Source organism: Lagenorhynchus albirostris, chromosome 8 (assembly GCF_949774975.1).
Source record: "Lagenorhynchus albirostris chromosome 8, mLagAlb1.1, whole genome shotgun sequence".
Classification (NCBI taxonomy): Eukaryota; Metazoa; Chordata; class Mammalia; order Artiodactyla; family Delphinidae; genus Lagenorhynchus; species Lagenorhynchus albirostris.
Window position 1 is genome coordinate 40,407,380 of NC_083102.1, and position 24,749 is coordinate 40,432,128.

A 24,749-nucleotide genomic window follows, 5' to 3' on the forward strand; every position below is an offset into this window, starting at 1 on the left:
TCAATGGACTCCGCGAAGAGGGAAACCCAAGAGCTTAACATGTGCAGATACAAGCAGGGGTGTTTTATTTGATGAAGAGGTAGAAACTATGGCTGCCTTTAGCATTCAGTCATAGGTCAGAGGAAAGTTAGGAGAATGGAGTAGGGGCAGACTGGGACGTGTTGAATGTTTTGCTAAAGTATTTGCATTTTATCCTAACACCGACAGGTAATCACTGAGTTTTTAAGGGGGGTCATATACTGAGTACGAAAGACAAGAAAGAACGTCTTGGCCTGTCCTCTTTCCTTAATTTCGTATTTATCGGACTTAGGGTTACTTATTTTTAGCCCCTTTTGCCAGCTCCCCAGCTCTGGTTAAGGCTCTGAGCCTCAGGTCAAGATGTCATCCAGGGTCATGTGATGGCACGCAGTACTTGCTGGGTCTTCAGTGAGGCACATCCCAGCTGCTCATTAATCAGCCTCTATCCCAGCATAACCCTCCAGTGCCCATCTCACATGGGCAATTATTTATATCCATGCTAAATTTGCTGTATGACAGTCTCTCAATGTGTCGCTTCTTAGAATAATTTTCCTTATAAAGGAAATTTCAATAAGGGCATGCAGAAATTGCTTCTTGGATGTGCTGTCCTTTGCCCTGCCTTGGACTATTTACCACCCAACTAGAATTTTCCTCTTTCTTTATCTTCCACTGTACCTCCCAATGCTGCAGCCACACCACCCCCAAAAGGTAGCTAAAAATATTTCACATTTGGCTTTACATTACTAATATATACCACAAACTGGATACTTCTTTCCAAAGAATTCATTTTTTTTCCTATTCTTTTCTTCTCTTTGGGCTAAGAAAGAGACCTTTCATAGACCTGTAAGTGGATGCAGAAACCATTATTTTGCCAAGAGGTAAGGTGTCAAGGATCCAGGTTCTGTTTTCCTGCAACTCTTACTTGTTTCGGCCAGAGGACCAAGAAAAAGCACAAATACAGAGCATGTCAGTAAGACCATTTTTCAATTATAAGCTAACTTCTAGGAGTCACTCAGCTCACTCTTTTTTTTTTTTTTTTGCGATACGCGGGCCTCTCACCGTTGTGGCCTCTCCCGTTGCGGAGCACAGGCTCCGGACGCGCAGGCTCAGCGGCCATGGCTCACGGGCCCAGCCGCTCCGCGGCATGTGGGATCCTCCCGGACCGGGGCACGAACTCGTGTCCCCTGCATCGGCAGGCGGACTCTCAACCACTGCGCCACCAGGGAAGCCCTACTAGCTCACTCTTATCATAAATCTTAATTTCCTGGAATTTCTGCACATTTTGTCATTTGGTTAAACGTAAGATGATGAGATGCTGCTCTGTAATCTTCCAGGTGAACTGATACCTTCATGAAAGAGGTTAAAGTGAATAAGATTTCACACAAGCTAAACCTTGTACTAAATTCAAGATTTGGGGGAAAATTACACATCATATTTGTATTCTGCACAATATTTTATAGCTACCATTTATTGAGTGCTTATTATATGCCAGGCACTATGCTAAGTGTTTTATGGGAATCCTCTCACTATATCTTTACTCACTTCTACAGATATAAATTACTGTTATTATCATCATAATAACAGAGACTTGGTGACATTAAAGGACTTAGTTGAGAAGGTATAGAGGAAGAATTCTAGCCGCAGTCCTGACTCCTAACCACTTAGTACTCAAGTTTTTATGTGATTCATCACTCGTCCTTAATACACTGAAGTATCAAGTAAGTGGAGTCCAGAATAACAGGAATCCTCAAATTACCTGAATTTTAATTCTATTAAAAAGAGAGAAAGGGTAGGGGAAGAAAGGCGATAGGAAGTTGTTACTTTATTCCACTCCTATTTAAACCCTGTTAATGGCTTCCCATTGTAGGTAGAATAAAGCCCACACTCCCTAATATGTTCTACAAAGAATTAGATGATCTGACGCCTGCCTACTTCTTCCACCTCATCTTTTACTCATCTCTCTTTGTCCTTGAACTCAAGGTCATATAGATAATGAGTGGCAGAGCTAGGATCCAAACTCAGGCAGAATGGCTCCAGGGCCATGCTCTTAACTACCTTGCTAGTTCGATGTATGGATGGATGAATGGGTAGATGAAGGAATGGGTGGGTGGATGGATGGATGAGTGGATCAATGCATCGATGGACTGATGGATGGACAGTTAGGTGGACATGTACATGCGTGGATGGAAGGAAGGAAGGAAGGATCTATAAATGAAGGAAGGAAGTAAATGAGGCAGGGAGGAAACTAATTTCAAACAGACTTGTGACTCAGAGTTTATATACAACTAGTCAAATGTATTATAGCTTTTCCATCAGCATCTGCAATACTCTTCAGTGAGATCAGGATCCCCATTCACAAAAGTAAATGCACACATATACTCTTTTATCCATCTAACAGATGAAATTGAACTAAAGTCCAGGTGTGGAGAGGTACCCCTGAACAACATTAGAGGCTGATACCACTTAGGTGATTGGACTAGGATGCCTGCATAGACAGGCTATATGTTTTCGATCCAGCCAGTAAACCTGGCTGCATGAAATGCCAATCCCTGGCTCCAGAGATGATAGGCAGGGCAAATATAGCACTACTTCTGAAAGCCCATCAAAATCATCTGCAGTAGTTTGTAGTTTTACACTGTCTGAAATGTTGTTGTTCCTTTTTATTTGCTTAGAAAGCTCATATTCTACCTTTGTAACTTAACTTTTTTATGCCAGTGTAACTTAAATAAATACAAGTGTTCAAATCCTGAAAGCACAACACAGCTCAGTGAATTTTCCAGTCACCAGCTATCCATTTTGCTACTCCTTAGCTCAAGATAGAGAGTATTATGCAACCACCAGAGACAATTGTGGGCTGCCCTCTCCCCAATTTCTTCTTGTCTCCAAGAGAACAATACCCTGTTTCCACCACCATCAATAAATTTTCCATTTTGAGCTTTACATAAATAGGACCACGTAGTATGTTGTCCTTTGTAGAGGGCTCTGTTTGTTCAACATTGTGTTTTCTATTCATTCATGTTACTGTGTGCAGCATAGTTTTTAAAAATTATTTCTTTGTAGTGATTATGTTGCTATATGAGTAAGCTATAATTTATCCAATGTATTGGATGGACATTTTGGTTACTTCAAGATTTTGGCTGTAACAAGTAGTGGCGATTATTAACATTCAGGTACCTTTCTTATGTAGCACCTGTTTATGCATTTCTTTTGGGTTTATATCTTTGGGTAGAATTGCTGTGTCATTGGCTATGAATATTTTAGCTTGACTAAATACTGTCAAACTGCTTTTCAAAGTAGTTGAACCAATTTAAACTCCTAACAACAGTTTATGAGAATTCCATTTTTTCCACATTCTTATCCACACTTAGTTTTTTTTTTTTTTTTAATCTCTTCATTGTAGCCATTCTGGTGATGTTTGAAAATATCTCATTGTAGTTTAAATTTGCATTTCCCTGGTGATTAAAAAAGCCAAGCATCTTTTCATGTTTATTGGACACTTAGATATCTTATTTTGTGAAGTACCTATTTACACTTTGCCTATTTTTCTACTAGATTGTCTCACTTTTTATTATTGATTTATAGGGTTATTTATATATTATGGATACCAGTTTTTTTTGCCAGGTAATGTTGCACGTTTTTCTCCTACCCTGAAGTTGCCATCTTTTTTGTATCTTTTGATGAACAGAGGTTCTTGATCTTAATATACGCCAATGAACATTTTCCTTAGGGTTAATAATCTTTTTGGTCCTGTTTAAGAAATCTTTGCTCACCTCTAGGTTATGAATGTATTCTGCTTTATTTTATAGAAGCTTCATTGTTTTTTCTTTCACATTGAGACCTATAATCTACTTAGAGTTGAGTTTTGTAGATGGTGTGAGGTAGGGAGTCATAATTCATTTTTTAGATGCATATATAATTGGCTCAGCACAAGTTATTGAAAATTCTTTTCACTGTGGTGTCACCTTTTTCATAAATCTAGTGATTGTATATACAAGACTATATCTGAGAAACTTAAAAGCTTTTGCACAGCAAAGGAAACCATAAACAAGGCGAAAAGACAACCCTCAGAATGGGAAAAAATGTTTGCAAATGAAGCAACTGACAGAGGATTAATCTCCAAAATTTACAAGCAGCTCATACAGCTCAATATCAAAAAAACAAACAACCCAATCCAAAAATGGGCAGAAGACCTAAATAGACATTTCTCCAGAGAAGATATACAGACTGCCAACAAACACATGAAAGGATGCTCAACATCACTAATCATTAGAGAAAAGCAAATCAAAACTACAATGAGGTATCACCTCACACTAGTCAGAATGGCCATCATCAAAAAATCTACAAACAATAAGTGCTGGAGAGGGTGTGGAGAAAAGGGAACCCTCTTGCACTGTTGGTAGGAATGTAAATTGATACAGCCACTATGGAGAACAGTATGGAGGTTCCTTAAAAAACTACAAATAGAACTACCATACGACCCAGCAATCCCACTACTGGGCATATACCCTGAGAAAACCATAATTCAAAAAGAGTCATGTACCACAATGTTCATTGCAGGTCTATTTACAATAGCCAGGACATGGAAGCAACCTAAGTGTCCATCAACAGATGAATGGATAAAGAAGATGTGGCACATATATACAATGGAATATTACTCAGCCATAAAAAGAAATGAAATTGAGTTATTTGTAGTGAGGTGTATGGACCTAGAGTCTGTCATACAGAGTGAAGTAAGTCAGAACGAGTAAAACAAATACCATATGCTAACACATATATATGGAATCTAAAAAAAAAAAAAATGGTTCTGATGAACCTAGGGGCAGGACAGGAATAAAGACACAGATGTAGAGAATGGACTTGAGGACATGGGGAGGGTGAAGGGTAAGCTGGGATGAAGTGAGAGAGTGGCATGGACTTATATGCACTACCAAATGTGAAATAGATAGCTAGTGGGAAGCAGCCGCATAGCACAGGGAGATCAGCTCGGTGCTTTGTGTCCACCTAGAGAGGTGGGATAGGGAGGGTGGGAGGGAGACACAAGAGGGAGGAGATATGGGGATATAGGTATATATATAGCTGATTCACTATGTTATAAAGTAGAAACTAACACACCATTGCAAAGCAATTATACTCCAATAAAGATGTTGAAAAAAAAAAAAGACTATATCTGAACCCCCTATCCTATTCTATTCTGTTTTTCCATTCATGGACCAATATCAAGCTATTTTAATTACTATAATTTTATAATGTCTTTCTATCCGCATATATAATTCCTCCAAATTTGTTATTTTACCTAAGTACAATAATAATTTTGCTATTAAAACTGGTAACAACTAGCACTTACTGTTGCTTGTTTTATCTGTTAATATGTGAATCATGTATCACTTTAGATTTAATCTTAGCAGTAATCTGATAAGATGCATTTCCTTTTTTTATAATAAAAAATTTGAGGCCCAGAGGAAGGGTAAGTTGATAAAGGTCACATTGCTATTGAGTAGTGACACCAAGATTTGCACCCAGGCCGACCTTGCTCTAGAACCTGCTCTTTTATTAACACATAACTGTGTGCCTGGGATGTGGCCTCAGGTCAATCTTTGTGAGTCGGCTATCTTTTGATGCTAGTGTCTGATTTTCAGTCCTAACACTAGTAGGTATTTTCTTCTCTCTCCATGTCCATAAAAAAAGGCCCAGAAGGAAAGTGAACAATGAAGCATTGGATTAGACGGTGTGTCTTTTTAGTGTCGATTTCATACTATTTTTAGGCATGAGAGAGGATAGAACAGAATATCCAGAGTTCTATTAAACCAGGTTTCAGGGGCTGCGTAGAGCTGAGCAGCTTTCAAGCCTCTGATCCCCTGTCCTGAAATGGCAGGGGTGGAAGCTTCTACACTAGCAGAGCTCAGCAGTGGGGGAACTTCACATTCTTTGTCCTCACTCTCTTCGCCTTTTCACCTCTCCCACCTACAAAAGGTTTTGAACTTTTAGCATCTTCCTACACAGCACCAAAACTCCAAAACCAAGCTATTAAAGAATAGCCGTTCTAAAAATAGAAACTCAAAGGTCACAAGGGTAAGATCTTCTGCAAAGGTATAAAGAGACATTGCATCTGAGAATTCATGGGTGTATTACCCAGACCGACCCTAGAGCCACAAAGAGTTCTAGTTTGAGTTTCCACGCTTTGGATACCTAGTAAGATTTTACAACCGCTCTGGCAGTTTTCATGTATGAAATGCTTCTGTGTTTATGATTTATCCCCTTCTTCCTGCAGCTCAGAATTTTAAGACGCAATGCCCTTTGTGTTAGGCCAGTGCTTATCTCTCTTTCAAAGTGCACCATTTCCAAACACTGTTGCAGTTGAAATAGCTCATTATTTCATGGTAAAAATACTCAAAGTTTGCCTAGTGCCTCCAAAACATGTGTCCCTGTATTCACTTGCAAATGGGTTCACAGTCTCAGTATAACAAGGGTCATGGAAAACATGGGACAGAGCTTTTCAGCATGTCAAAAATTATGTTTGTCTAAGAAAATTCCTGTGAAAGTGCAGAAGTTACGTGCATTTGCCTGTGTCATCTTGTCATTCTATCTTTAGTCATCTAATTTTCTTATGTAATGGTCTGCATTAGGTGATATTAATAGATTGAAAGGGGCTGAAAACAAATAACAAGTTTCTTATGAAAAGAAGAGTAAATACTATCTCATCAAACATTTTCTAAGCCTATCAAATGCCACTTTGATGCCCTAACACCCTAACTGAAATGTGTAGCCATCCTGTCATTCAAGGAAATAATACTTTAGGACATAGGTTAAATGCAGGTGTAATCTCCAAGTTCTATAATTATTGATGGATATTAGGGACTTAAAAATACATTACGTGGTGTGTGTGTTAGTATGTGCGTGTGTGTAATGTCTTAGAATCTGAGACTTGGCAGGAACCTTACCAGCCCATTTACAGGTAAGAAACTTGGAGCCCTGGAGCTGAGGTGACCTTCTAAGGTCACAAGGCAGCACTAGAACCCTTTCTTTGTATGCACCTTTCATTGTTTACTTGCTGCACTGCAGTAGCCCTTGTTCTTTGAGCCTCCAGTGATGATACCTGCCTCACTTGACATTATCCAATGAAAAATGGGGACAAATCTACTTTGAAAGGCAAAATGCTACATAAGTGTATAGGATTCTTATTTTTTATTTTTAAAACAAAGGTGTGTGGATTATAGAAGCTTTCAAAGTTGGCCTATTTATAAATGAATTAGGTGTCAGTAAATTAATAAGAACCCATTTCACCCTCAGCCCTGAAAATACCTTAATATTCCAGACTTAAAAGACCAGTAAGTTGATTTTTTTTTTATAAAAGAGAATCTCATTGTGTTAAAAATAGTGTGCTTAAAAAAATTTGGTTTTGGGGGCTTCCCTGGTGGCGCAGTGGTTGAGAGTCCGCCTGCCGATGCAGGGGACATGGGTTCGTGCCCCGGTCCGGGAAGATCCCACATGCCGTGGAGCGGCTGGGCCCGTGAGCCATGGCCGCTGAGCCTGCGCGTCCAGAGCCTGTGCTCCGCAACGGGAGAGGCCACAACAGTGAGAGGCCCATGTACCGCAAAAAAAAAAAAAAAAAAAAAAAAAAAATTGGTTTTTGAAAAGTCTTGCTATTTTTGTCCCATTGAAAACTTCTCTTTAAATTTCATGTATAAAATCATTGCCTACAAATTCACTTTTTTTCCTCAAAAAGTGTTTTTATTTTCCTTAAAAAGCAGTAGTAAACCTCCCCCTCTCTGTTTTTATCTGTTTGTTTAAACCTCTGAGTTAAGGACTCTGTTCATGAGAGTCAGGGCATCCCTGTGAGCTGTTACAAGCTCACCTTTATCACTGGGATGGCCTGGGCCAGGGTGCACTTGCTATATGATGACGAGCATCATAATCCTGTTGGCTCACACTTGCACTGAGCTTCTCCATGTAGTCACTGTTCCCTTTTAATCCCCACAGCCACCTGATGAAGTTTATACTACTGTTGCCCCCAGTTCACAGATGAGAACACTGAGACATTGACAGATGAAATGACTTGCCCAGGTGACTCAGCAGTAGGCAAAAGAACCTGTATTTGAACCCCAGCAGCCTGGCTCCCAGCATCTTTGCCCCTTTTCCACCATCATGATCTCTTGGACAAGTCATTTTGCCTTTCTCACTACTCTTACCTGCAAAATAAAAGAGGGAAACAAATCAGATAATCTGGTCCAGTCCTTCCTGCTCGATCATCCTCAATCCTGAATATCTGCAATTTGAATGTTTTTGAGGAAAAAAGTATTAATACTTATTACTTTTTCCTTGCCTCTAATACAGGAACATCCTTTTAAGGATGTAAAATCCCAAAATATATCAGTCTTTTCATTGTTTCTTTTGTAACATGTCAAGGAACAAATTGTTTTGATTTGCTCTTTGCCCGTTCCTCATCCCAAGGGATGAGTCTCAAAGAATCTTAGGATGATGGCAAAGCCATCCTCATGTGGAGGTTGAAAACACTGGCTCTGGTGTAGAATGTTGGGTGTGATTCCTGGTCCTGTCACTGCAACAATGATGGGCTTTGGAGCCAAGTCGACCTGAGTTTGAAACCCAGCTCTGCCACTTGAAAGCCACGTGACCTTGGACAATTTTCTAACTCTCCTATTTCTAATTTTATAAAAAGAAATTGATGTTATCTTCCTAGGGGCTTGATGTAATAAGTAACAGTAATGGTGCCTGGCACATGGCTGGTGACAGTGGCATGGCCATTGTTGGTACTGTCACATGGCCAGGTGTTGTCCATCAACAGGTGCTGGCTGGGCACTTATTGTGAGCCCCACTGGGCTGCAGGTCAGGATGCTGGTTTCTGTTGAAGGAGGAATCCAAGGAGATCTAAGAGTGTGGGTGGAGAAATTAATTTTCAAAGTAGCAGTCACAAGGAAATGCCCTGAGCTCTTGATATCAACTAAGGCAGGAAGCGGCTCCTGTGTCAACTAAACTGTGGGTTTCCAATGCTCGTGTGGAGCCACCTAAAAAAGGCTCGTGAGGGAAGGCTTAATTTCTCCAGGTTTCACCTGTCTTATATATACAGTGAGGATAAGCATCGTGCCTACCTCCTGGGTTGCTGTGAAGATAACGCCTGTAGAGCCCTTGGGGAGTTATACACAATCTTCTGTCCCCCCGCCCCCCCCCCGCCCCGATCCCTATTATTAACGATGTTGTTTCCCTCCCTCTTCACCCAAACAAGAGACGGGCTTGTTGGTCGCAGTTTTGTTTGGCTAGCTCAGCTCCAGTAGTCCCATAAAACTTTAACTAGGGCATAAAATACACATATAATCACACTAGCCCCCCAAAAGATACCCTCGTGATTAATAATGAGGCTTTGTATGGCGATAGTGGTTTAAAGTGCTCCTGTAGACTGCTAAATTTTATTGGCTTCAGTGCTTATGAAAGTGACAGCTCATTGCCCAGGGCAGCAAACACATAATCCTGTGTTTACTTTTCAAGTTCCTTAAATAGCTTTGTGTATCAGGTCAGAATGTCACTTTTGCCATCTCTACTGGTAATGAGCTGGAGTGGGATAACTTACATGTTCTTGCCTCTAATTTCTGAGATGTAACAGGCTTGACTTAAGAATTGGAGGAATCAAAAAACAGCCTATGTTCCTGGAAACAATATGCCGGCACAACATTCATTGTTATCACCACCGCCTTGCTCCAACTTTTATCCTTTCAAAGCACTTTCCTGTGAATCGTGTTATTTGAGCCTCTCCATAGCCTATGGAGAAGGCAAGGAGGTTTCATTTCCATTTTTTAGTTTAGAAAATCAAGGCTTAGAAAGGTGAAGTGACTAGCTTCTCATTGTCATGGGCTGGACTTGAACTCAAACCTTCTGCCCTCAGACCCAAACCTTTTCTGCATGACTGCAAGCTGTTGCCAGCCTATGCCCTTACCTTCTCTGGACGAAAACAGAATTTCCTATGATAAAGTGTGAAGATAGAAGAGGTTTGTGTATAAGTGTGTCCCCCAAAGCAGAGCATGTCCTCTTAGGTTTGATCAGGGTTCACTCACCAGGGGCCTTCACCCGAGGATCCTCTCTAAGTAGAATTCATGTTCAACTACACGGTGGGCACCAGGGTCTTCCCCAAGTACAGAAGTTCTCTGCTGTAAACCCTACTCCCTCCCCACTCCGTCCTCCTCTCCTGGGCTTCCAGAGCTTAAAATTCTATCATTTGGGGTCTTGAAGACGCATTGGTCTTTAAATAGATTCCAATTAAAATCAGAATTCTTTCACTGTAAGTAACAGCTTATATTTAAAGAAATAAAATTTAGAATCTTGTTTTGGGGGGTCACAAAGCCCACTTGCTTGGGCTCCAGTATCCTCATCCCTTAAGACATAAACAGTAAGATGCGTTCTAAAGATCCAATGAATGTACGTAAAAGGGCTATAAAAAGGTCAGCTTGACAGAGAGCTGAGAATGGAGGGGCTGGTGTACTGGTCTGGGAAGGAGGAGAGAGGTGGCCATACCTAGAACTCAAAGCACTGGGTCTGACCATTACTAAGGAAGCTTTGTAATGGGGTGGATTGAAGGCAGTCTGACTGACTTCAGGGTTTGGTCCAGGACCGAACCAGTTGCAGCCTTCAAAGCCACTTGGGTTGCTTTGACCTCCAGCCATCTGTGTCTGAGAATGTAAAACAAATGGTTAATGGTGTCTGAGGTTAATGATCTCAAATATCCCCTACTTAATGCCATAAGAGGAAAAAGAGCCCCCTGGAGAAATAAAGGATGCTATTTTCAAAGTTGCAATTAATTGTGTATTCGGGAAAACTCATCTTCTGCCAGTTATTCTGTTGAGAAATAGGAAATTAAGGGTGATGGAAGAGCTGTGACTGACAGGGCAGTTTGAATAACCTTTATAAGGTCAAGAAGGCAGATGCAGAGCCCATATTCAACACCACGGATCCTGGACCAAAGCCATAAGGATCATATCACGGAGTGAGTTAGGAGCTCACTTCCTTCGGTCAAAATATGCGCCTAAGGGTAGGTCTGACCATCTGACCTTAAACTGTGAAGTTTCACGGTGACTACCCTTTGGTTGCCTTTTCAAAATGCCTTTTTTTCCACTGTGGCTTGAGCCAAATATGCCTCTCGTCATCTCCCTTTGGAGCATGTGTCTGTATCCTTTCATCTCCCTTCTCACACTTCCTCCCTTCTTTCCCTCCTCTTTCCTCCAGCTAGTGAGACCTGCAACGATTTCCACCCGATGTTCTTCACCCACGACAGATCCTTCGAGGAGTTTTTCTGCATCTGTATCCAGCTCCTGAACAAGACATGGAAGGAAATGAGGGCAACCTCTGAAGACTTCAACAAGGTAAGGAGAATCTGAAGCAGAGACAGAAGCTTCCTGTGTGCCTGGTGGAGGCCCACCCACCTTTGCATGGTCCCTTCACTGGGTGTGGAAGGAGAATGAGGACGACTGTGATTTTAGGTGACGTTAAGGATGGAGAAGGAAAGGCGTACCTATACAGACAGGAAGCTGTGTGCCAGCGATGCTCTTACCTCTCTAGGGATAAGCTTGGAGCAACTTTGTTCCTTTTGGCTTACTAAGCAGGGGCCACCAGCAGAGACCCTTTCTTGAGACATATTGATAAGATGAACTTTTTCCTTTAAAAGCCTTGGTCCGGGATGCCTTGTTATTACAGATCTAGTGGGGAAAATGCCTCCACTCCACCTGTGCAGGTGGCTGCCAGGGAGAGAATGAGATGAGGAAGGCTGCTGTGGTCACTTGGTTTCTTTGTGGGTTATGGCTGCCCTTTGCTCTGTCACAACGAGTATTAAAATGCAAGACCTCTTTCAGGGAGCTGAGTAAGTTTATATGGAACATGTCTTGGTTTACAGAAAGCATTTGGTTTTTTTGAAGAGTGTGAATTTCACAGTTCTGTTTGTGAGTGAATGTTGGGTGGAGAGAAGAGTGCTGACCAACTTAAAGGAAGCAGAAGCATCGTGGACACTTTTCAAGATAAACGAAGTCTTTATCCTTGGATCAAAGCCTTGTTAGCAATCATGACGTGGCTAGTAATAACTGATGGTTGGGACAGGTATGCTTAGGTCTTTAATCATTCTGGTTTGCTACTATATGTGACTCTGGCTTTGGTTGGCCCCATCACCCATGCCTGCTGACCTGGTAACGGGGGGCATAACTGTTTCTAAGCGTCTAAGTGTCTGGTCTCACAGTCATCCCGTGGGGCCTTCATGGGTTTGTGCTTGGGGCATAACATAATACCTGAATTCCAGCGTCACTCGATGTCCTTGTTGGTCTTTGCCTCCCAGTCCTCTTTTTTCTGAACTTATATCTGGTTCTTCTTTCCCACCATATTTCTGGTCCATAGCATCTTGAACCAATATTGGTTATAAAGAAAGAAAATTGGGAAGAAGACACTCTTCCCCAAGCCTTCCCCAAGGTTAGAACCTGATGGTCTCCATCAATATAATGATCTTAGCTGCAGTTGTAGCAGAGAACGCCATTCCATCCCAGTCATTCTGAGCCACCTATTCAGTTCCTTTCTTTTGCGTTTTTGGGAATCTGTTGCATGTTTTTGATTTGTGGTTACCATGGTTTTCGAGTATTGTAACTGTATTGACTTGCTTTAGGCTGATACGTTCAGTCGTGTAAGTTCAAACACATTCTAAAAGATCTACATTTTTTACTCCCCTCCCCTACAATTTGTGATTTTGATGCCCTATTTTACATCTTCGTGTTTATCCTGTTGCTGTTCATTGTGGTTATAATCACTTTTACAAAATTTTTTTATTGTTTTTTTACTCTGTATACGGGCCTAAGTGATCTTCAGTCCTTTTATATATTTGTCTGGGCCATCTATTTAACTCATTGAAATAGGCCCCAGGGACTCCCCTCTGTGGAAAACACTGATCTGTAAATTGCATGCTAGAGCTGCAAGTGTCTGAGCAACTAGAGCCAAGGTCAGATGTGAGTCAGGAGGGGAGGTGGAGGAAAGAAGCCCATTAATTCCCTTATGATTGTTAACTGTAGCCTCCTGAGTGTACTTCACTTGATTATGAGGGACTTTGCAGTTCAGGTGTAATTATCCTTGGGAGAGAGGGAAGAAGGAGCACAGAGACCTTTGTTCAATCAGGCCACAAAAAAAAAAGGGGGAAAGTTAAATCAGTAGTCTCTGAAATTGCTATGGCCACATTGCTTCTGGATCAGTTCAACTCTTCCTGTACTGCACTGTTTCTGAAAGCCATCCAGTCCTCAGCTCCTGTGTCCTGGGACACTTACTCCTCCAAGAGAAGGAGACTTCACTGACTCTCATGTGTTCTGGCACTGAGCTATCCATCTGCTGAGGGCATTTCATTCATCCCGCTTCTCCAGAATTACAGAAATCTGCATTTCTGTAAATAATAAAATCAAATATTATTGCTGTTGATCTATGCACAGATAAGGTATATAGAAAACATTACCAAATTCCTGCAAAGGAATGGCTCAAGGGAATGAGTACTTAGACACTTAATTTCTGTAGAACTTACAAGTTTAGGACATGAAGCCCCAAGAATACATACACTGTTAGCAAAGGAAACCAGAGGCCTCCGTCTGGAGTTGCTGAGAGGGGCTTCAGGGAGGAGACGAGCGTGGCTCTCAGGTCCGTGTTATTCATGATGGCTGTGTGCTCGGGTTGGTGGAGGTGATATTCTCATTGCTCAGGGTGAGGTCCTGCTAGGTGATGGCAAGCCCCCCAAAGGGTCATGCTGAAACCTTTTTGTAATTAACTTATATGGCTGCAAAAACTTCCTGCAGCAAGATCTCAGAGCCAGGTTCCAGTACAGTTTCTCACTGTGGCCCTAGTGCCATCTTTTTGCCATGGACGATTGTAAACTAGCTGTGATGTTACACATCTGCTGCCGAGTAGGGGTGGTAGCTTATGGCCGTGGGCAGGCATCTGGAGGCCTGAGAGGCAGAGGGTCCCACTCCACATGTCCATTCATTGGTTAAGAATGGATATCAGAGGAGGATCAGGGATGGGTATGACAAGGCATTTCAATTTTCTACATTAACTATGTCTGCTTTCCTCTTTCTAATACTATGCATGCCTTCCTTTTGTAACCAGAAGAGTTTATCAGTGATGTACTTTTTATCTCGTGTATTATTACTTTCCTAGTACTGCTGGAACATATTGCCACAAACTTAGTGGCATGAACAATACAAATTTATTATCTTACAGTTCCATAATTCAGAAGCCAAAAATCGGTCTCCCAGGGCTAAAATCAAGGTGTCAGCAGAGCTATGTTCCTTTCTGGAGGCTCTTGGGGAGAATTCATTTCATTGCCTGTTCCAGGTTCTGGAAACTGCCTGCATTCCTTGTCTCAATGGCCCCCTTTGTCCATCTTCAAAACCAGCAACTGCAGGTTCAGTCGTTTCCACATTACTTATCACTCTGATCCCTCTTCTGCTTCCGTCTTTCACTTGTAAGGACCCCTGTGATTACATTGGACCACCTGGATAATCCAGGGTAATCGTTCCTATTTTAAGGTCAGTTGATTAGCAACCTCAATTTCACCTGCAACCTAAATTCCCTTTTGCCATAAAAGGAAATATATTCACAGATTATGGGGATTAAAATACGGACATCAACGGGGAGCCATTATTCTGCTTACCATAATGTGTATTTAAGTTGTAAGTACATTAGATTTGTAGCTGTGGGTATCAGTTTAAATTAATGAAACATGGACAGATGAGGTTTTTTGCTGTTCTTTTGGCTGGTAGACTAGCATAATACCTGTTGCAGAGTTCTGCTAGTGGTTGCTCAAATTCAGATATAATTATGTCCTTTTTCTTTTACTTCTCTTTTTTGTCTCTTCGGCCTTAACAAAAAAAAGGACCCTGTGTGAGGGCCTCTAGTTCAATGTGAAGAATGTCTTTTCTGATTTTTTCCTGCTGCCTATCAGCCACCTTTTGCTTTACCAGATAATAAATTGGAAAAGAGAAAAGCTGAAATTTTAATCAGTTCACTTTTCTTCTTGTTATTAACTTGGTAGCAGAAGAGATTGAATTTAGGAACAAATGTGGGTTTGGTGTTACTGGTAGATTTAATGTTTTTCTTGTTTGCTAAGATTGTCCAAATGGGAATTCAGAAGTATCTTAAAAGAGCCCAACATGAGACACAGTTTCTTTGAACTTTCTTGGACATCTTTCCAGGCTTTTACCACTTTGAATGGAAGCATAGATGGTGGATTTAATTGTTGACCTGAGACCCAGGGTTCTGTAAGAACGGCTTAGCTATCTGCCTTCTTTAGCTCATTACTGGAGAAGCAGCATCCCTCACTCTAAAATTGTGATTTTTTTCCAACAAACAATATCAGATTCCAGCAGACACAGGAATCTCTTCTACAACCTGCCTTGATGGGGACATTAGTTGGTAGATACCTAGTGCTTGGTAGTTAATGCTGCTGCTGGAAGTGAGTGTTTGGAAAAGCAGCTGTCTTCCTGCTCCTCCAGGCCTGGGGAAGCAGCAGATGCGATGTTTTTTATTTATATAAGAGAAGTAGAATTAGAGAGTGGTTAAAATATTTATTCTTTGAAACGTACTTTCTTACAGTTTCTCGATATAGTAGTCTCCGCAGAGTAATCCATTGGTTCAGACCATTGAGTTTGTATTGTGTGTTTTTGCCTTTTATTACCAATATTTCAGAGCACGCCTTATTCATTGACATGGGAAGAGCTAAACCAGAGCTGGATACCTTGGCACGCAAGTGGCCCCATAATTATTTCATTGAAGCCTTTATTTATTTTTAACATCTTTATTGGAGTACAATTGCTTTACAGTGGTATGTTAGTTTCGGCTTTATAACAAAGAATCAGCTATACATATACATATATCCCCATATCTCCTCCCTCTTGCGTCTCCCTCCCACCCTCCCTATCCCACCTCTCTAGGTGGTCACAAAGCACAGAGCTGATCTCCCTGTGCTATGCGGCTGCTTCCCACTAGCTATCTGTTTTACATTTGGTAGCGTATATATGTCCATGCCACTCTCTCACTTCGTCCCAGCTTACCCTTCCCCCTCCCCATGTCCTCAACTCCATTTTCTACGTCTGTGTCTTTATTCCTGTCCTGCCCCTAGGTTCATGAGAACCGCTTTTTTTTTTTAGATTCCATATATATGTGTTAGCATACGGTATTTGTTTTACTCTTTCTGACTTACTTCACTCTGCATAACAGACTCTAGGTGCATGCAACCACTACAAATAACTCAGTTTCGTTTCTTTTTATGGCTGAATAATGTTCCATTGTATATATGTGTCCCATCTTCTTTATCCATTCATCTGTTGATGGACACTTAGGTTGCTTCCATGTCCTAGCTATTGTAAATAGAGCTGCAATGAACACTGTGGTACATGACTCTTTGAAATATGGTTTTCTCAGGGTGTATGCTCAGTAGTGGGTTTGCTGGGTCGTATGGTAGTTCTATATTTAGATTTTTAAGGAACCTCCATACTGTTCTCCACAGTGGCTGTATCAATTTACATTCCCACCTGCAGTGCAAGAGGGTTCCCTTTTCTCCACACCCTCTCCAGCATTTGATGTTTGTAGGTTTTTTGATGATCGCCATTCTGACTAGTGTGAGGTGATACCTCATTATAGTTTTGATTTGCATTTCTCTAATGATTAATGATGTTGAGCATCCTTTCATGTGTTTGTTGGCAATCTGTATATCTTCTCTGGAGAAATGTCTATTTAGGTCTTCTGCCCATTTTTGGATTGGGTTTGTTTATTTGATATTGAGCTGCATGAGCTGCTTATAAATTTTTGAGATTAATCCTTTGTCAGTTGCTTCATTTGCAAATATTTTCTCCCATTCTGAGGGTTGTCTTTTCGCCTTATTTGTGGTTTCCTTTGCTGTGCAAAAGCTTTTAAGTTTCATTAGGTCCCATTTGTTTATTTTTGTTTTTATTTCCTTTTCTCTAGGAGGTGGGTCAAAAGGGATCTTGCTGTGATTTATGTCACAGAGTGTTCTGCCTATGTTTTCCTCCAAGAGTTTGATAGTTTCTGGCCTTACATTTAGGTCTTTAATCCATTTTGAGTTTATTTTTGTGTATGGTGTTAGGGAGTGTTCTAATTTCATTTTTTTTACAAGTAGCTGTCCAGTTTTCCCAGCACCACTTATTAAAGAGGCTGTCTTTTCTCCATTATATATTCTTGCCTCCTTTATCAAAGATAAGGTGACCATATGTGCGTGGGTTTATCTCTGGACTTTCTATCCTGTTCCACTGATCTATATTTCTGTTTTTGTGCCAGTACCATACTGTCTTGATTACTGTAGCTTTGTAGAATAGTCTGAAGTCAGGGAGCCTGATTCCTCCAGATACATTTTTCTTTCTCTAGATTGCTTTAGCTATTCGGGGTCTTTTGTGTTTCCATGCAAATTGTGAAACTTTTTGTTCTAGTTCTGTGAAAAATGCCAGTGGTAGTTTGATAGGGGTTGCATTGAATCTGTAGATTGCTTTGGGTAGTAGAGTCATTTTCACAATGTTGATTCTTCCAATCCAAGAACATGGTATATTTCTCCATCTGTTGGTATCATCTTTAATATCTTTCATCAGTGTCCTATAGTTTTCTGAATACAGGTCTTTTGTCTCCTTAGGTGGGTTTATTCCTAGGTATTTTATTCTTTTTGTTGCAGTGGTAAATGGGAGTGTTTCCTTAATTTCTCTTTCAGATTTTTCATCAGTAGTGTATAGGAATGCAAGAGATTTCTGTGCATTAATTTTGTATCCTGCTACTTTACCAAATTCATTGATTAGCTCTAGTAGTTTTCTGGTGGCATCTTTAGGATTCTCTATGTATAATATCACATCACCTGCAAACAGTGACAGCTTTACTTCTTTTCTGATTTGTAGTCCTTTTATTTCTTTTTCTTCTCTGATTGCTGTGGCTAAAACTTCCAAAACTATGTTGAATAATAGTGGTGAGAGTGGACAGCCTTGTCTCATTCCTGATCTTAAAGGAAATGGTTTCAGTTTTTCACCATTGAGAACAATGTTGGCTGTGGGTTTGTCGTATATGGCCTTTATATTGTTGAGGTAAGTTCCCTCTATGCCTACTTTGTGGAGGGTGTATGATCCTTTTAATGTGCTGTTGGATTCTGTTTGCTAGTATTTGTTGAGGATTTTTGCATCTATGTTCATCAGTGATATTGGCCTGTAGTTTTCTTTCTTTGTGACATCTTTGTCTGGTTTTGGTGTCAGGGTGATGGTGGCCTTGTAGAATGAGTGGGGGAGTGTTCCTCCCTCTGCTATATTTTGGAATAGTTTGAGAAGGATAGGTGTTAGCTCTTCTCTAAATATTTGAGAGAATTTGCCTGTGAAGCCATCTGGTCCTGCGCTTTTGTTTGTTGGAAGATTTTTAATCACAGTCTCAATGTCAGTGCTTGTGATTGGTATGTTTATATTTTCTATTTCTTCCTGGTTCACAACTCGGAAGGTTGTGCTTTTCTAACAATTTGTCCATTTCTTCCAGGTTGTCTGTTTTATTGGCATATGGTTTCTTCTAGTAATTTCTCATGATCCTTTGTATTTCTGCAGTGTCAGTTGTTACTTCTCCTTTTTCATTTCTAATTCTATTGATTTGAATCTTCTCCTTTTTTTTCTAGCTAGTGGTTTACCAATTTTGTTTATCTTCTCAGGGAACCAGCTTTTACTTTTACTGATCTTTGCTCTTGTTTCCTTCATTTCTTTTTCATTTGTTTCTGATCTGATCTTTATGATTTCTTTCCTTCTGATAACTTTGGGGTTTTTTTGTTCTTCTTGCTTTAGGTGTAAAGTTAGGTTGTTTATTGAGATGTTTCTTGTTTCTTGAGGTAGGATTGTATTGCTATAAACTTCCATCTTAGAACTGCTTTTGCTACATCTCATAGGTTTTGGGTTGTCATGTTTTCATTGTCATTTGTTTCTAGGTAGTTTTTAATTTCCTCTTTCTTTTCTTCAGTGATCTCTTGGTTATCAAGTAGTGTATTGTTTAGCCTCCATGTGTTTTTATTCTTTACAGATTTTTTCCTGTAATTGATATCTAGTCTCATAGTGTTGTGGTCAGAAAACATACTTGATATGCTTTCAGTTTTCCTAAATTTACCAAGACTTGATTTGTGACCCAAGATATGATCTATCCTGGAGAAAGTTCCATGAGCTCTTGAGAAGAAAGTGTAATCTGCTGTTTTTGGATGGAATGTCCTATAAATATCAATTAAATCTATCTGGTCTATTGTGTCATTTAAAGCTTGTGTTTCCTTATTTATTTTCATTTTGGATAATCTGTCCATTGGTGTAAGTGAGGTGTTAAAGTCCCCCACTATTATTGTGTTACTGTCGATTTCCTCTTTTATAGCTGTTAGCAGTTGCCTTATGTATTGAGGTGTTCCTATGTTGGGTGCATAAATATTTACAATTGTTATATCTTCTTCTTGGATTGATCCCTTGATCATTATGTAGTTTCCTTTGTCTCTTGTAACAGTCTTTATTTTAAAGTCTATTTGGCCTGATGTGAGAATTGCTACTCCAGCTTTCTTTTGATTTCCACTTGCATGGAGTATCTTTTTCAGTCCCCTCACTTTCAGTCTGTATGTGTCCCTAGGTCTGAATTGTGTCCCTTGTAGACAGCATATGTATGGGTCTTGTTTCTGTATCCATTCAGCCAGTCTATGTCTTTTGGTTGGTGCACTTAATCCATTTACATTTAAGGTAGTTATCGATATGTGTGTTCCTATTACCCTTTTCTTAATTGTTTTGGATTTGTTATTGTAGGTCTTTTCCTTCTTTTGTGTTTCCTGCCTAGAGAAGTCCCTTTAGCATTTGTTGTAGAGCTGGTTTTGTGGTGCTGAATTCTGTTAGCTTTTGCTTTTCTGTAATGGTTTTAATTTCTTCATCAAATCTGAATGAGATCCTTGCTGGGTGGAGTGATCTTGGTTGTAGGTTTTTCCCTTTCATCACTTGAAATATGTCCTGCCACACCCTCTGGCTTGCAGAGTTTCTGCTGAAATGTCAGCTGTTAACCTTATGGGGATTCCCTTGTATGTTATTTGTTGTTTTTCCCTTGCTGCTTTTAATATTTTTGTTTGTATTTAATTTTTGTTACTTTGATTAATATGTGTCTTGGCATGTTTCTCCTTGGATTTATCCTGTATGGTACTCTCTATGCTTCCTGGACTTGATGGACTATTTCCTTTCCCATATTAGGGAAGTTTTCAACTATAATCTCTTCAAAACTTTTCTCAGTCCCTTTCTTTTTCTCTTCTTCTGGACCCTCTAAAATTCGAATGTTGGTGTTTTTAATGTTGTCCCAGAGGTCTCTGAGACTGTCCTCAATTCTTTTCATTCTTTTTTCTTTATTCTGTTCTGTGGTAGTTATTTACACTATTTTATCTTCCAGGTCACTTATCCGTTCTTCTGCCTCTGTTATTCTGCTGTTCATTCCTTGTAGAGAATTTTTAATTTCATTTCTTGTGTTGTTCATCATTGTTTTTTTGCGCTTTAGTTCTTCTAGGTCCCTGTTATACATTTCTTGTACTTTCTCCATTCTATTTCCAAGATTTTGGATCATCTGTACTATCATTATTCTGAATTCTTTTTCAGGTAGACTGCCTATTTCCTCTTCATTTGTTTGGCCTGGTGGGTTTTTACCTTGCTCTTTCATCTGCTGTGTGTTTCTCTATCTTCTCATTTTGCTTAACTTACTGTGTTTCTGGTCTCCTTTTTGGAGGCTGCAGGTTCGTAGTTCCTATTGTTTTTGGTATCTGTCCTCAGTGGCTAAGCTTGGTTCAGTGGGTTGTGTAGGCTTCCTGGTGGAGGGGAGTGGTGCCTGTGTTCTGATGGTTGAGGCTGGATCTTGTCTTTCTGGTGGGCAGGACCGCATCTAGTGGTGTGTTTTGGGATATCTGTGACCTTATTATGTTTTTAGGCAGCCTCTCTGCTAATGGGTGGGGTTGTGTTCCTGGCTTGCTAGTTGTTTGGCACATGGTGTCCAGCACTGTAGCTTGCTGGTCGTTGAGTGGAGCTGGGTCTTAGCGTTGAGATGGAAATCTCTGGGAGAACTCTCGCCGTTTGATATTACATGGAGCCGGGAGGTCTCTGGTGGACCTATGTCCTGAACTCAGCTCTCCCACCTCAGAGGCACAGGCCTGACACCCAGCCGGAGCACCAAGACCCTGTCAGCCACACAGCCGGGTACGGGGGGAGTTTCTTGCCTTTTGGGAAGTCTGAGTTCTTCTGCCAGCATTCAGTAGGTGTTCTGTAGGAGTTGTTCCACATGTACATGTATTTCTGATGTATTTGTCTGGAGGAAGGTGATCTACACATCTTACTCCTCCACCATCTTGAAGGTCTCTTGAAGCCTTTATTTTTGAGCGCGGACAGGGTTTAGGAAAGAGGACGCAAGTGATTTGGCTATTTCAGGTATGGGAATCTCATTTAATGATTTTGTGGCTGACTGCTCCACTTTAAAAATTCAAATAAGGTATACACGTCAAAATCTGTACCTGTGTGTAGCAGCGTTTCTCAACCTGCCTATACATTAGAATCACCTTGGGGGCTTTTGAAAGCCCTGTTATCCCAGCGCCCAACTGCACCACATGCCAATTAAATCCTTGAGGTGGAGCCAATGCTGTCGATTAAGATTTTCACTAAGGTACATTTGATCAGTAAAAGTGAATTGTGTCCGTAGAATTACCATCAGTTGACACATGTAACACGTCACCAACTCGTGGCATGCATTGGTAAAGTAGTGTGTCTGTTGGTCTGCAAGGCCCAGGCTCTAATCCTGATTCTTCTACTCAGGAGCTGTATGCCTGAAAGTTTAAAAAAAAAAAGTGGATATCAGTATTCCACCGCTGTCTCTTATGGTGGTGTGATCTTAAATTGAAGTAATAAATGTAAAAAGACTCTGAGGAAGTAAAATATTGTATGCAGTTGTAAAGTGTTCTTTTTGTATGTAATAAGATAGATCCTGTCTATACAATATGAGTAAATTGCCCTTTTCACAAGAAGACATTTTTTGGCCATTATGTTAAAAAAAAAGGGAAGAAAAGTGAAGCTGTCTATGTACCCCCAATTAAGTTCTGAACTGAATTAAACAATTCATTTATCTTTGGCGGAAATAAGGTTTCAGCTGAAAATTTGGTGGTGTCTTTCTCCAAACAGCTTTATTAAGTACCTTGGTTTTCCACGTGACAAGCCATGAGTAGCAGCCTAAAAATCAGCAGGTCCCACAGTTTTCATGTACTTAATGGCTGGCAAGAGTTAAGGCCTCTCCAGCAATTACCTAGTTGCCCAGACCTCTCCAGGGATGGCTGAGCCTTCGAGATACCATCAAAATATTTGCTCATAGCATTAGTGTTACCTCAGATACTATCAGAATGGGCATTAAAAACCAAGATCAAATGACTTTGCCATGCTTTCAAATTACCAAAACGGAAGAAACTAATGATTTGAAAAATGTAGTCACTCTAGAGTGAAAGCACTATTTTGAAACGTTACCCGGCAGCATAAGAAGCAAAGCACACGTGATAGAGTTTATACTCAGGCTCGCAGATGAGAACCCATCCCTTCAAAGAGGAGAGGCTGTGCACGGGGAGAACCCAGGCCCATCAAACAAAGCTGCAGCTGCCTCTGGCTAAGCTTACCAGCTTCTTCCGAGTCAATGGGTGTGAAAATATCAATTCAGTAGGAAGAATCGGAGAGCAGGACACAGGACGGAGGAAACATCCTGAGAAGTCCCCTGGAAGGTTATCCATGGAAAATAACCTCTAACTCGTCACATCTAATGGATTATGGTGTGGTATAGAAAAGGGATTGTTTGAAAGCTCAAAGGCAGGGATCGCATGAATGAAAAAGGGAAATATGTTTGCTCCCCAAACTGCTTCCAGCTTACTGACTTTCTATGCATGCTTTTCAGGGGACAATTAGATATTCAGAAGTCCCCTTCCTAGGCCAGCTCAACTGCATAGTGGTGCAGAGGGCGCTCTGTTAGCTGAGCTGGCCTAGGGAATGAAAGGTGGTCTGTAACTCTCACCATGAATAAACATGAAGCTCTTCATTTGCATGAGGCAGGTGACTGTAAAATATCTTGGAGCAAGTTGTGAAAGGAGGCTTTGTGCCTCTGTGCCCAGGGGAAGCTGGGGAGGACTCGGCGTTGTTTATCTTCATTAGAATTCCATCTAGTGCTGCTGTTATTGATCTGAACCCGGGCCTGGTGTGGTTAATAAAGTAGGTGTATGTTTTAATTGAAACATGAATATTTAAGTAGAGGAGAAGTCTTTTAAAGGGCCCTCATGTCGTATGAGGTTATCCATTTTTCAGCTGTCTAGGCCATTTACAAGTATTTATTCAAAAAGCTTCTCATGTTTCACAAAGACCTTTAGGTTTGGAATGCAGGAAATGGAATCTCCTCTAGAAGCAAATGTGTTAACATGAATTGATTTATTTTTTTCCTTTGATGTTTCCCGTGGGAGAGGTAGTGAATGGTTTGTGTGTGTGTGTGTGTGTGTGTGTGTATGTGTGTATGTGTGTATGTGTGTGTGTGTATGTACGTTTGAGTGTGTTTAAGGTATCCACTGAAGGTAGTGTTACCCTTCTTCATGTAACTTGCCAGTTTCTGTTGGGCATAAATCACGGCACGTCGTCATCAATATCGATTATGCAGTCTAGAGACAGTGGAAAGACCAAGAAAGAGACAGACTTCGCTAATCTATTGTTTTCAAGAGTTATCTTTTTAAACAGACCCCAGTGTCTACACTTTCTAAGAAGAAATGTATTAATTATAAGTAACAGTCCCAGCCAAGACAGGGAGGCTGCTGTGGTGTGAAGCAGTATTTCTCCAACTCTTTTGCGTTAAGGAGGTTTTGTAGACATCTTTCCACTAATCACCCTCCTCCTGAAATTTTAATTATGCAGATATGTCGTTATCTGTTTATATAATGTATGCACATCTGCGCTTTATACGTTAAAAGACTAAGAATTTTGCTCCTCCAAGAACCAGTTTTCACCCCTGGGGGCACTGTCCCATGCCCCATTGAAAATGCAAGGTGGAGAGGGAAGAACCCAGGCTGAGAGAAGCAGGAGAGTCTGCTGGCAGTCCCAGCATGGTCCCTCGCCAGCAGTGTGACCTTGAGCATGTCCTTTAGCTGTCAAGTCCCTTCCCATCTGTAAGCTGAATAGCAATAATAACAATAATGATAATAATAGCAATGGTATTTCCCTGAATCACAGTGAGAATTAGGCCCTCAAAGGTGGGCTTTGTAAATTGCCACATACAAATGGGAGGTGCTGATCTCAACAGACAAATAGTAATTTGCACTTGGTTGTGCAGTATAATTGAGCTGCTTTGATTTCCCAAGGTAGTTAGTCCAAATATCTATAAATATAGATTTCCCCATACCTCTGTAAGGGGAGCCATTGAACTTTAGCTGCAAAAGGGGATTTTGACCACAGTGGGGACAAATTCCTATGTGAGGAGGAAGTCCTCTTGTGCAGGTTCGTAGTGGTGAGGGACGCTCTCCCCAGCCTGCCCAAAGATGTACTGCAGGTGATACGGGAGCTTAGCTGAATCTCAGAGGCGGGGCACGCTGATCGTTCAAGAGCCCAGGTCCCCCACTGCCGGCTGGATAACCTTGTGCAAGGGACTCAGCCCTGTCAGCTTCAGATTCCTCATCTGTGAGGTGGGGCAGGAACATT

At 40.8% G+C, this 24,749-nt stretch overlaps 1 protein-coding gene across 8 annotated transcripts in view; it reads left to right on the plus strand.

Moving 5' to 3' along the window:
• ELMO1 (engulfment and cell motility 1) overlaps positions 1-24,749 on the plus strand; it is a 548,623-nt gene that overhangs the window by 362,527 nt on the left and 161,347 nt on the right. For all 8 annotated transcript variants that reach the window (XM_060156835.1, XM_060156841.1, XM_060156838.1 and 5 more), the window contains one exon: positions 11,245-11,381. In XM_060156835.1, coding sequence (XP_060012818.1) covers positions 11,245-11,381 — 137 coding nt within the window. The remainder of the gene's footprint in view (positions 1-11,244; positions 11,382-24,749) is intronic.